This window comes from Aotus nancymaae, unplaced genomic scaffold, assembly GCF_030222135.1.
Source record: "Aotus nancymaae isolate 86718 unplaced genomic scaffold, 86718_ANA_hifiasm-v0.15.2.pri h1tg000058l, whole genome shotgun sequence".
NCBI lineage: Eukaryota > Metazoa > Chordata > Mammalia > Primates > Aotidae > Aotus > Aotus nancymaae.
In genome coordinates this window covers 36734213-36746940 of record NW_026988472.1, presented here as the reverse complement: position 1 = coordinate 36746940, position 12728 = coordinate 36734213, and the positions used below count along the sequence as shown (strand labels likewise).

The window sequence follows — 12728 nt, the reverse complement described above, 5'->3', positions numbered from 1 at the left end:
AAAGTGACAGCTGCCAGAAAGAAAAGTTCTAAGAGTTCCCCTGAGATTAAAGCTTATTTCTTCAGGGTTACCCACATAAATTATTAAGAATAATTTCCGTTTTTCACATTCACTAATCAAGTGGTTACAACTCAAGAAAACTTGCCCTGCTCTAGGCCAGTAGGAAGACTGGAAACATTTTAATTTCATGTTTTTTTCCAAATATTATAACTTAAGTATATTGAAGAGGAAAGCCTCAACATTACGCCTTTTCATTAAGAGTTTTATTAACATTACATTACTTTAAGGGTAAATACATAATCAACCTTACTGATTTTTTTTGTTTCTCTTTTCTTTTCTTTTTTAGAACACCCAGCCTATAACTATTCCTACTAGATATGTACTATGTTTTTAAACCATTCCTAGCTGTTTGTCATGTGCCATGTTGACATCACCTATCTTAGAATGGACTAGGCTCACTTACTGAGTCATTTGGTTTCCACTCAACTTTGTGCTTGGTAGTAGGCTACAGTCATTCCAGAGACATTTACTGTGAACATTGTCCCCTAATATAAAGACAGATTTGCTACTCACAGATGAGTTCTATTCATGGATCAGGCTTTGAGTTACTAAATCAGAGGAGGTCTCTCTTCAAAAATGACTTCATCTAAAAAGGGTACCATGCATTTTTTTTTCCTTTTTCAACTTTCAGGTTGTTAAATCTTCTGATCATATCTGAACAACAATGTATTTTCTATGAGTGAGTTTGTTAATATTTTTTCTTTGTATGACTGGAGTAACTGTTACCCGTTAGCATGTATGAAAGATATTTGATTCAATTTCAGCTCTGCTAGATACCAATTGAAGGTTTCAAAAAGCACAAATTGATTGACTTGTATTTCCTGAACATATGCTGTATTTTCATATTAGATATGAATGTGAGATGGAATCATATCATTTGAAAAATATATCACATGAGATACGAAATCATAAAACTAACAAAATTTTAAATTTGTGTAACAGTTTTTGGTTTCCTTATATATTCATGATCTCATTTGATCTAAATCATGGTTCCTGTTCTCAAAGCTTATGGGTCTTGTTGGGGAGACCAAATAAATATAAATGAAAGGACAACAGTTAAACACACACATCTGTATTATTCTGATTTTAAACTTAACAGGAAGTCAGAGAAGGAATTGAAATTGTGGGTTTAAGTGTTTGGGATTCATGGGTACGAGGTAGGATTTGAATTGCCTTGTGGGATTTCTTTATTGTCAGGGACAAAGCTTTGAAGAAAACAACAACTGACAGTGGGGCAAACTGACTCTTCCTTAAAGCAATGTTGGCATATGTCCCTTTAAATGTATTAATACAACCATTATGACTCATTTATGCAACATACAGAATTTTTATGTCCATGTGATGGGAGAAAGCGTAAGGAGAGGGCAAGAGAGGAGCAGCACAGACAGTTTATAATTTGCTAAGGTAGGAGCATCTCATTAAAGGAAAGCCCTGGATGGAAGGGTAGCAAGTGCCTCTGCATACGTAACTCACCAATGTCTGGTGTCTGAGGTAGAACACTATGGGCAAAATCCTGGGGTGCAAACAATGAAAAAGGAAGAACCTATTTTTAGATAACACTGGTTGAGGAAAAGAACTAAGAACTGCCCATAGATCAACCAAATGAATCGTATTTTTATAGTAATCCAAAATAAATAGGTTTTTTTTTTTTCTGAGATGGAGTCTTGCTCTGTCGCCCAGGCTGGAGTGCAGTGGCATGATCTCAGCTCATTGCAACCTCCATCTCCCAGGTTCAGGCGATTCTCGTGCCTCAGCCTCTTGAGTAGCTGGAATTACAGTTGCCCGCCACTACACCTGGCTAATTTTTGTATTTTTAGTAGAGACAGAGTTTCACCATGTTGGCCAGGCTGGTCTTGAGCTCCTGACCTCAGGTGATCCGCCCGCCTCAGCTTTTCAAAGTGCTGGGATTATAGGTGTGAGCCATCGCACCTGGCCCCTGAAATAAATAGATATTTAATAAAACGTTGCTTTGCCTAGAGGGTTCTTACCCTGAATATGGCAGATTTTACCATAATAACATTTGAGTTAATTTTTATATGTTATATTTTGATCTTTGGCTCTAAATAAATATTTCCTATGGATAACTTCACCTTGAGACTTCCACTTCAAGGGATTTCTATTAATGTTATATGCTGCCTGGTTGAGGTGTAAGGTCAAAGTTTGGTGAAGAAATACTATTTCTCCCTTTTTTCCTTATTTTAAAATTACAGCAGGTTTTTGACTTGACTGAAGGCAATGTTATTATGTGATACTGTAAAGTAGTCTAAAGATAAAAATCAGAAGTGTTCAGTGATTTATCTTCCTAGTTCCAGCATGCTAAAATAATTATTTCTCGTATTTGCATTGACATGTCAACCAATGAAATTAATCACCTTCAAAGATTTTCCTTGTTCTTGAAGTCCACTGGGGTAGTTCAACACCATTTCACGGAAAATGTTATACAATAAATTTGTAAAGTCTGCCAAAAAAAAAAAAAAAATTGAGAACCCGAGATGAGGGATGGTGTGGGGATTAGAGATGCCAGAGAGGACAAGGGCAAAGAGCGGCTGAGGCTCATGGGAAAACAAAAAGTGATTTATCTGAGTTGTGACAAATGTGAGAGGACCACAAAGAGAGTGAGTTACCAAAGTGTAGATTTAGGGAAGACAGAGGTGGTGGGGCAGGGGAAGAGGTGGAAGAAAAGGCAGAGGAGGAAGTGGCATGTGAGTAAACTGTTTGTCATTTTTCACTCTTGCAGTGGGCTGTAAGCTTTTTGTTTCTTTTTATTTTCATTTAGAATGCCAATCAACAGGTTACAGACAAAGAGCTTTGAAAACCTTTTCTTATTTATTTATTTATTTATTTATTTATTTATTTATTTAGAGATGGAGTCTTGCTCTGTCACCCAGGCTGGAGTGCAGTGGTGCAATCTTGGCTCACTGCAATCTCCACCTCCCGGGTTCAAGTGATTCTCATGCCCGAGTCTCCCAAGTAGCTGGGATTACAGGCATGCACCACCATGCCTGGCTAATTTTTTCTTTTTTTTTGTATTTACTAGAGATGGGGTTTTCACCATGTTGGTCAGGCTGGTCTCAAACTCCTGACCTCAGTTGATCTACCTGCCTTAGCCTCCCAAAGTGCTGAGATTACAGGCATGAGCTACTGTGCCGTGCCTGAAAACCTTTTCAAAATGCATTAAACTTTAGTGAATTTGATAGCCATTTTAATATCTAGGAGATACTGGATGGGGAGGATCCTGTGAAACCAAGCTGCTTAGAGGGAAGTATCTGGAAAGACTAAGCCCCATTTTAATAATAAGTACATACTCCATAAAAGTGCCCCGAAGAGAACAGGAGCAAAATGACCTTAAGATTCATTATAGGAATCCAAAAATTCCAAAATTTGCCAAAGATCTCTTTAGGTTGGAGAGTGCTTATTTTGTTTTTAAATGAATTAATTTATTTTAAAACATAATGAAATGTTTTCCTTTTGTACACCTTATTCCAAATAAATATTTTCTTTGGACATGTTCAAATTTTTATCATTACTTGGATCCTTTCTATTATTGCTACATCCTGGCCAGGATATTGAGAGGGAACCTTTTATTGTCGTCTTTGTTCCTATCTCTAAATATAGTAATGTCCCCTTATCTGCCAGAGAGACTTTCCAAGACCACCCCCGACCAGTGGATGAAACTGCAGATAGTACCAAAACCTATGTATTCTACGTTTTTCTTATACATGTATAACTGTCATAAAGTTTAATTTATAAAGCAGGCCCAGTAAGAGATTAACAACAACAATAATAAAATGGAACAGTTGTAACAATATACTGTAATAAAAGTTATGTGAATGTGGTCTCTCTTTCTCTAGAAGTATCTTGTGGTACTGAACTCATGCTTGTACTTCTTATGATCTGTCTGCTAACCAAGATAGCTAAAAAGTGACTATTGGGTGGGTATATACAGGGTGGAGTTACTGGACAAGTGGAGGGGTGATTCACATCCCGGGCCAGAAAGATTGGGATGGCTTGAAACTTCGTCACACTAATCAGAATGGTGTACAATTGAAAACATGTGAATTCTTTATTTCTGCAATTTTCCATTTAGTATTTTCAGACCATGGTTGCCCACAGGTAACTGAAACTATGGAAACAAAATCCTGAAAAAGGGGGTACCACTGTACCTCTCTTCCTAGTAATATGTTCATGCTGCCAGGATGCATATAGCCATGTGTGAAGAAATATCATTTTTTAGAAAAACGTCCCTTGTAGCAGAAGGTCTCAATCCTATTTCATGGAGAAAAGACCCGCCTTTATACTAGGACTCTCTCAAACATCTACATCTAATCCTTAGCTCCTCCTGTGTGCCTGCCTATCATTTTAGCCTTCTCTCTGCTCCTGAGTCTGTCTCACGTCTAAGGTGAATCCTTCTGTATAGTCTCTGGATCCCGTTGCCTCCTTTGCCCTCTCAGACCCCACTCATGGCTTTCTGTGTCCAGTATTTTCAGTCTCTTCCTTTTTGCTGGATCCTTTCTACTGGTATTTAAACGTCGTCAAATCTATCAGCTGTTCAACAACAGCAACAAAAATAGTAGGAGTAGTATTAGCAAGCATATGCATGAAACCCGGACTCCAAACCCTCAGACCCTTCTCTCAACCCTACATCTTCTTCTCTCTTTGCTTTTTCTCCTACACTGACAAAGTCAGTTAGTTTGTCCAGACTTGCTGTCTTCGCTGCCCATACACTCTTCATCCTACCAGTTTGGTTTCTGTCCCCAGCCCTCTTTCTCTTCCAACTTTCTTAGTCTTACTAAATGGTGGTGGTTGCCCATTCCTTTCTGAAGCCTAGGAATTAATCTGACTCTCCCCACTTTCTCACGTAAAATGAATCACCTGTTTCCATTGGTTTGCTCCCTAACTCTCCTTTCAGTCCATCCACTTCTTTCCCTCCCCATCGCCCCTCCCTAATTTGGGAAGACCTTATTTCTTTTTCTCTGTGAAGGTGACGGGCCAGCCAATGCATGATGCTACATCATGAAGTCCTAAAGACTTAGGGCTGGGTGTGGTGCCTCACGCCTGTAATCCCAGCACTTTGGGAGGCCGAGGCAGGTGGATCACCTGAGTTTGAAAGTTTGAGATCAGCCTGGGCAACATGGTGAAATTCCATCGCTACTAAAAATACACAAAAATTAGCTGGACATGGTGGTGTGCATTAGTGATCCCAGCTACTCAGGAGGCTGAAGCAGGAAAATCGCTTGAACCCAGGAGGTGGAGGTTGCAATGAGTGGTGAGCCGAGATTGCACCACTGCACTCTGGCCTGGGTGACAGAGTGAGACTCCATCTCAAAAACAAAAACAAAAATAAAAAACACTTAGACATGCTCGTAGGCAAAAAAATCTAAGTCCCCAGAGATTTCCTTGTCGTTTTAACATGCTCCTGATGTGAGTTTTCTGTTTGAAGTGGTGACTTCTGCATCTCTAAGTTGACTCCCTTTCACCCCCTGGCATTTTCCTCTGATTTTGTGGGTGATCCTCTGTTGCTACTAAAGGCTCTGAGCTCTCCTCTGTTATTTTAGCTCTTTGCTCAGGTCCTGGTTCTGGTCCACGTTAGCTGCATGAGCTTGAGCAGATCACAGACTCGACCCTTAATTTCCTTATCTGTTAAATAAGTGGTTTCCCCTGGTCCAGTGGGTTGCACGTTAGAATGACCTGGGGAACTTTTTAAACCCTCCCAATGCCCAGACTGGACCTTAGAACAATGACACTAGCATCCCGATGCCCAGGCCTCAGGACTTTTAATTTCATTTAGAAATATTTTGTCAGTATTTTTATAAGTTCCTCCAGAGATCCTAATGGGCAGACAAGGTTAAGAACCACTGACTTAATGATTTTTTTTTTTTTTTTTTGAGATGGAGTCTCGCTCTGTCGCCAGGCTAGAGTGGAGTGCAGTGGCGTGATCTCCACTCACTGCAGCCTCCGCCTACCGGGTTCAAGCAGTTCTCCTGCTTCAGCCTCCTGAGTAGCTGGGACTACAGGCGCCTGCCACCACGCCTGGCTAATTTTTGTATTTTTAGTAGAGATGGGGTTTTACCATGTTGGCCAGGCTGATCTCGATCTCTTGACCTCATGATCTGCCCGCCTCAGCCTCCCAAAGGGCTGGGATTATAGGCGTGAGCCACTGCACCCGGCCCTTGACTTAATGATTTTTAAAGGACACTTTGCTCTTCTAACAGTTTGTGTTTTATCCCAAGTTGAAGTTTCTCTTCTTTTAATGTTTTTACCAAGTTGGAAAGAAATAGCTGTGAAGCTCCCCCGACCCCCTTCCATCTGCTGTTTGTTCTTATTTACATATGATGGAACCCAGCCCACTGATTTACAGCTCCGGTTCCTTCACAACTGTTATTGAACTGAAAACATAGCTAAAAACTTATTAAACAGAATAAAAATTATTTTGAGCTTCATGCTGACAATTTATTATAGAACCAAGGAAACATTTCAATGTCTTTTCTTCTAGAATTAATATTCATAATTGATTTACAACCCCATACTCTCAAATGAAAAGTTCATTCTGGGGCCAAACCCAGTATTTTTTCTTTCCTGGGTGTCCCATTGAGAAAGCCAGAGCATCTCTGCAGGAGAACTGGATTTCCAGGGGTTTGTATCCATGAACATGCAGGGCCTCGTCACCTTGCTGCAGGTGGCCTCTAATGTGACGTGTCAGCAGCTCCTTTTCTTCAGTCCTCTCTTCTGGTCTCCAGGCACTGGCAACAAAGCCAAGGCACACACATCCTAACTATGGGTGTGGCCTCACTGTTCAAATGCTTTGCAATAGATCTTTCCAAAGACCACCTTTCTATAGCAGCCCCCTTTAGACCTACCATTTTATTTTATTACTTTTTTAGAGACAAGGTCTCACTCTGTCACCCAGGCCGAAGTACAGTGGTGTGATCGTAGCTCACTGCAACCTCAGATCCTGAGCTCAAGCGATCTTCCTGCCTCAGCCTCCTGAGTAGCTGGGACTACAGGTGCAGGCACTACCATGCCTGGCCTTTTAAAAATATATATGTGGCCAGGCACGGTGGCTCACGCCTGTAATCCCAGCACTTTGGGAGGCCAAGGCGGGCGGATTACGAGGTCAAGAGATTGAGACCATAGTGAAACCCCATCTCTACTAAAAAATACAAAAATTAGCTGGGCGTGGTGATGCACGCCTGGGGTCCCAGCTACTCGGGAAGCTGAGGCAGGAGAATTGCTTGAACCCAGGAGGCGGAGGTTGCAGTGAGCTGAGATTGCACCACTGCACTCCAGCCTGGTGCCTGGCAACAGAGCAAGACTCTGTCTCAAAAAAAAAAAAAAAAAAATATATATATATATATATATATATATATATGTAATTTTTCGAGATGGAGTTTCACTTTTGTTGCCCAGTCTGGAGTGCAATGGCACGATCTTGGCTCACCACAACCTCCGCCTCCCGAGTTCAAGCGATTCTGCCTCAGCCTCCCAAGTAGCTGGGATTACAGGCATGTGCCACCATGTACAGCTAATTTTGTATTTTTAGTAGAGATGGGGTTTCTCCATGTTGTTCAGGCTGGTCTCGAACTCCTGACCTCAGGTGATCCACCCACCTTGGCCTCCCAAAGTTCTGGGATTACAGGCGTGAGCTACCGCACTTGGTCTATAATTTTGTTTTTATAGCGATGAGGTCTCCTTGTGTTGCCCAGGCTGGTCTTGAACTCCTGACCTCAAGAGATCCTCTCTCTTTGGCCTCCCAAATTCCTGAGATTACGGGGTGAGCCACTGCCCCTGGCCTAGACCTAGCCTTTTAGATTTCAAATAATAAGACTTTTCTGAGCTGCCAAGAAGTAGAGAGTAGGAAGGTGATAAGCAGATGATATAGTACCGTTGAACATTTGGTATCACCCATGGGACTACATTTGGGCAGAACTGGGATCCTGACATAAGTGTGATTCATACTGCTGAAGTGTCCTTTGGGATGCTCACTCTCCCTGCCTGTTTCTCTGTTAAGAGTTATCTCTTTCAACTGTTTGTTCACTTTCTTCTGCAATACCTGCCTGAAATGCACAGCCCATGCCTTTGCCTGTCTCTCTCAGTCCTTTATGAAATGATTAGAATTAGCTGGTACTTTGATAAGGATGAACTAATTGAGTAGCTACAGACAGGTGAGTTATTAGTTTGTCATAATCTATGGTGAATTCCTATCATTTTACAGCTGGGCCATCACATTATTCTCATGGAAAGAAATGGTTATCCTTTTTTTTTTTTTTTTTTGGAGACAGGGTCTTGGTCTGTTTCCCAGGCTGGAGTGCAGTGGTGTAGTCACGGCTCACTGCAGCCTCCACCTCCTGGGCTCGAGCAATCCTTCCACCTCAGCCTCTTGAGTAGCTGGGACTACAGGCATTCACCACCACACGCAGCTAATTTTTATATTTTTTGTAGAGGTGGGGTTTTGCCATGTTGTCCATATTGGTCTTGAACTCCTGAGCTCAAGCGATCTGCTCACCTCGGCCTCCCAAAGTCCTGGGGTTACAGGAGTGAGCCACCATGCCCGGCTAATTTTTATGTTTTTTGTAGAGATGGGGTTTCACCATGTTGCCCATTCTGGTCTCAAACTCCTGGGCTCAAGCGACCCGCCTGCCTTGGCCTCCCAAAGTGTTGGGATTACAGGCATGAGCCACCATGCTGGGCCTGGCTACTTATATTTTAGTAGTGGAAAAAAGGGAATTTTCCTGGAAAAAGAAGTATTGCTAGAGTGTGGAGTCAAGCTGAAAGAACCCCTTACTTACCATGTTGAGTATTGAGTCATTTCTCATGCAAGCCGATTTTTCTTCCAGAAAACATTGGCTGAAGCTTCTTGGCTTTGACGTTTCCCTCTTTGGGTATTTTCTTGTAGATGGAGGAATTGATTGAGGGCGTTCGCTGGGCCTTTATTGACATGTTAGAGAAAGAAAATGAGTGGATGGATGCAGGGACGAAAAGTAAAGCAAAAGAAAAGGTAAGGATTCCTTTTGATGAAAAAATAAGACTTTTAGCTTAATGGATTTTCATGCGTGACATTGACTGTCTGGTTGATTTTTATATTGACTGAACTGTTGACTCTGAATGACCCCAGGGTTAGCTGTCTGCTTTTTGATGACTACATAGATTGTTTTTTTTTCACCAGGAGGTAAGAGAAAATAAGATCTGAATTTTTCTAACTGCATTTTCAAATACCTTGCATTTTGGCCTTCTCTCCTAATTGCTGTCTGTAAGAGGCACGTGGCTTGCTGCCTGGTGAATTGTGTTATAAACCATCACTGGAAATGGCAGAATGCAGAGCAGTGGGGAGTCACAGGGAGCAGCTGGAAGAAGAGCCCCTAAGACACCAAGAAGAAGAAAACCCATATTGGCCACATATCCTTCTGCTCTGTGCATGATGCACGCAAACGTCCTGGGGCAAATCATTTCCTGTAACCAAGCAGATCTCCTTCCTGACCCATCATTTGCCATAGATGACCCAAATAGTGTACTTATTAACCACAGACCGGTGTTCTACCATTGCTTAGGACTACAAAAGTATTTCCCAATAGAAGTCGACACTTGCTGGGCCTTGTTAAATGTTCTTATGCTATGCAACATGATAAGGGAATAAAGGAGAAAAGTATTGACAGTCATGCTGTTTAAAAGTCAAAAACGGAGGCGTATAGCTGCTTCAAGATGAAGCTGAACATCTCCTTCCCAGCCACTGGCTGCCAGAAACTCATTGAAGTGGACGATGAATGCAAACTTCGTACTTTTTGAGAAGCGTATGGTGACAGAAGTTGCTGCTGACGCTCTGGGTGAAGAATGGAAGGGTTATGTGGTCCGAATCAGTGGTGGGAACGACAGACAAGGTTTCCCCATGAAGCAGGGTGTCTTGACCCATGGCCGTGTCCGCCTGCTACTGAGTAAGGGGCATTCCTGTTACAGACCAAGGAGAACTGGAGAAAGAAAGAGAAAATCAGTTTGTGGTTGCATTGTGGATGCTAATCTGAGCGTTCTTAACTTGGTTATTGTAAAAAAAAAAAGGAGAGAAGGATATTCCTGGGCTGATACCACCGTGCCTCATCGCCTGGGGCCCAAAAGAGCTAGCAGAATCCGCAAACTTTTCAATCTCTCTAAAGAAGATGATGTCCGCCAGTATGTTGTAAGAAAACCCTTAAACAAAGAAGGTAAGAAATCTAGGACCGAAGCACCCAAGATTCAGCGTCTTGTTACTCCACGTGTCCTGCAGCACAAGCGGCAGTGTATTGCTCTGAAGAAGCAGCGTCCTAAGAAAAACAAGGAAGAGTCTGCAGAATATGCTAAACTTTTGGCCAAGAGGAAGGAGGCTAAAGAGAAGCGCCAGGAACAAATTGCAAATAGACACAGACTTTCGTCTCTGCGAGCTTCTACTTATAAGTCTGAATCCAGTCAGAAATAAGATTTTTTGAGTAACAAATAAATAAGATCAGACTCAAAAAAAAAAAAAAAAAAAAAGTAAAAAACTGGCTGGGTGTGGTGGGTCACGCCTGTAATCCCAGCACTTCGGGAGACTGAAGCAGGCAGGCAGATAGCTCAAGGTCAGGAGTTTGAGACCAGCCTGGCCAACATGGTGAAACCCCATCTTTACTAAAGATACAAAAAAATTAGATGGACATGGTGGCATGTGTCTGTAGTCCCAGCTAATCAGGAAGCTGAGGCAGGAGAATTGCTTGAACCCAGGAGGCAGACGTTGCAGTGAGCTGAGACTGTGTCACTGCACTCCAATCTGGGTGACAGAGCGAGACTCAGTTTAAAAAAATAAGAAATAATAAAAAATAAAAAAATGAAATAAAAGGACCCATCTTATATTTGAGAGATTCTGATAGAGCTGGAGCTCAAGTGGGTACGGTGCACCTGCTAGACTCTTGACGGATGCTACTCTGCAGCTGAGAGATTCTGAAATTAGGAGCGTTTCTTGTATTTAGAGAGATTTTTGAAAGCTTCCTGATTATAGCCATCACCTGGGTTGCCTGGATGCTTTGGCTTTCTGGGCCCCTTCCCAGCAAGGCCTGGGTTAATGGATCACGGATGCAGGCTGAACATGTGTCACTTTAGCCAGTCTCCGGGTGATCGTTATCACCAGGCAGGTCTGGGGAAACACTGCTTAGAGTCATATTGAGTCACACTGAGCACAAATATTTTTGCCTTATGGTCAGGAAACAAAGCGGGGCAGCGTTCTGAGAATGCTTAACCTTGTCGAAATGAGAACATGCAGAGGTTTAGCGAGGATATTTTCTAGCGCTTTAAACTGTTGGTACTGGAGATGGATAAACATCGCCATAGATACTTTTGTCAATAGATGTGAAAAGGCTGTTTGTTCAGTGTTTATGCTGAAGCAAGAACTGGGATGGTGGGTGGCAAGGCAGTGTGGAAGGAAGACAAAGGGTAAGTCTGATTTTTTTCCCTGTCTAAAATGTGTCAAAGCTGTCTTCAGTCACGTAAGGCACAAGCTGATGAAGGCAAGAGCACATGAGTTGTGATGGGAAACTCTCCAGATGGTAGACAACTTTCAACACCAACATATTGTTGTTTTATGAAGGCTTCATTTATTTGCTGAGCTAGCTTGTGGTATGTGGAACAGGATGTGTCTTGCCCTGGGCAATCGAGCACTTAGCGTATTAAGGGCTTTATCCTAGCCTGACCCCACATGGACCGAAGAGATGCTTGCATGAATTAGTACAGGACCACCAGGGTGGAGGGTCTGTATGTATGTGTGTTGGGGGTAATGTGTTATGAATAGCTGGAAGCCAGGGGAATGTTCTGGGAAGTGCAGTCAGTTCTTTGAGCAGTATGGATTGCAGTTGCCTCAGGGAGCTTTTCTGAGTTGCATAAGGGAGTGGGTACCTCACGGTTGGGCCTTCTAGGCAAGTGGCCCATGGGTCCTTCTTGAAGCAGGACTATTCTCAGTCCTTCTAATATTAGACATGTTCCTGTTTGCCTCCCGAGTTGCTCTCCAGTCTTCTATTTTATTTCAATGAGAGCTGTCAGTTTTTCTTCTAAAAGTGCTCTTTGAACACGCTGCTTTCTTTGAGCTGAGTTCAACCTGCCAGGAACTCTGCTAGTTCTACGACAGGTACAAATATCAAAGGCAAATTGGATCTCACAAGGTTCCCCGAGTATATCTTGCATTTCAGAGTTCAGAGAAGTTTCTTTAACGAAAGGCAAGAACGAGGGATGTTGTCCAAGCGATTTCAGCAGTTCTCTGAAGTGAGTCCTTCCCTGGACCCTAGAAGATGTAAATTTTCTTTTTCAAACATTAAATGAACATGCAGTTCTGAAAATGACCTCTGGGTGGAGCTCGTGGTACTCACAAAGAACACTTGCGGCATTGAAAGCTTTTATGCAGCTTTCTACTCCGGGGTTGTTTTTGAAAAAAAATTTTTTCTTACCCTTTTCCTCTGCTGTCCTCGATTTGATTGCCTTTTAATAGTCAACAAGAAAGGAGAGGCTCTGCCTAATAATTTCTTGAATCTTAGTTGGAAATCTCTCCCTATCTTAGGGCTTTGTCTTTGTGATACCAAGTAGCCCCTGCATTAAGAAAGGATTTGCCTGCATTTGAAATGGAGGTGAATAACTCGCCTGCTCTTCCTGGTATGACTTGGCACTGTTCTTTGGGCATGTGTTGT

At 42.3% G+C, this 12728-nt stretch overlaps 1 protein-coding gene and 1 pseudogene across 2 annotated transcripts in view; both read left to right on the top strand.

The window, feature by feature from the left end:
- PHEX (phosphate regulating endopeptidase X-linked) overlaps positions 1 to 12728 on the top strand; it is a 217787-nt gene that overhangs the window by 98125 nt on the left and 106934 nt on the right. For both annotated transcript variants that reach the window (XR_010338162.1, XM_012477402.2), the window contains exon 13: positions 8954 to 9055. Coding sequence is in view for 1 of the 2 variants with exons in the window: in XM_012477402.2 (XP_012332825.2) it covers positions 8954 to 9055 (102 nt within the window). In the remaining variant the exon portion in view is untranslated. The remainder of the gene's footprint in view (positions 1 to 8953; positions 9056 to 12728) is intronic.
- Positions 9757 to 10534, top strand: LOC105705415 (small ribosomal subunit protein eS6-like; annotated as a pseudogene).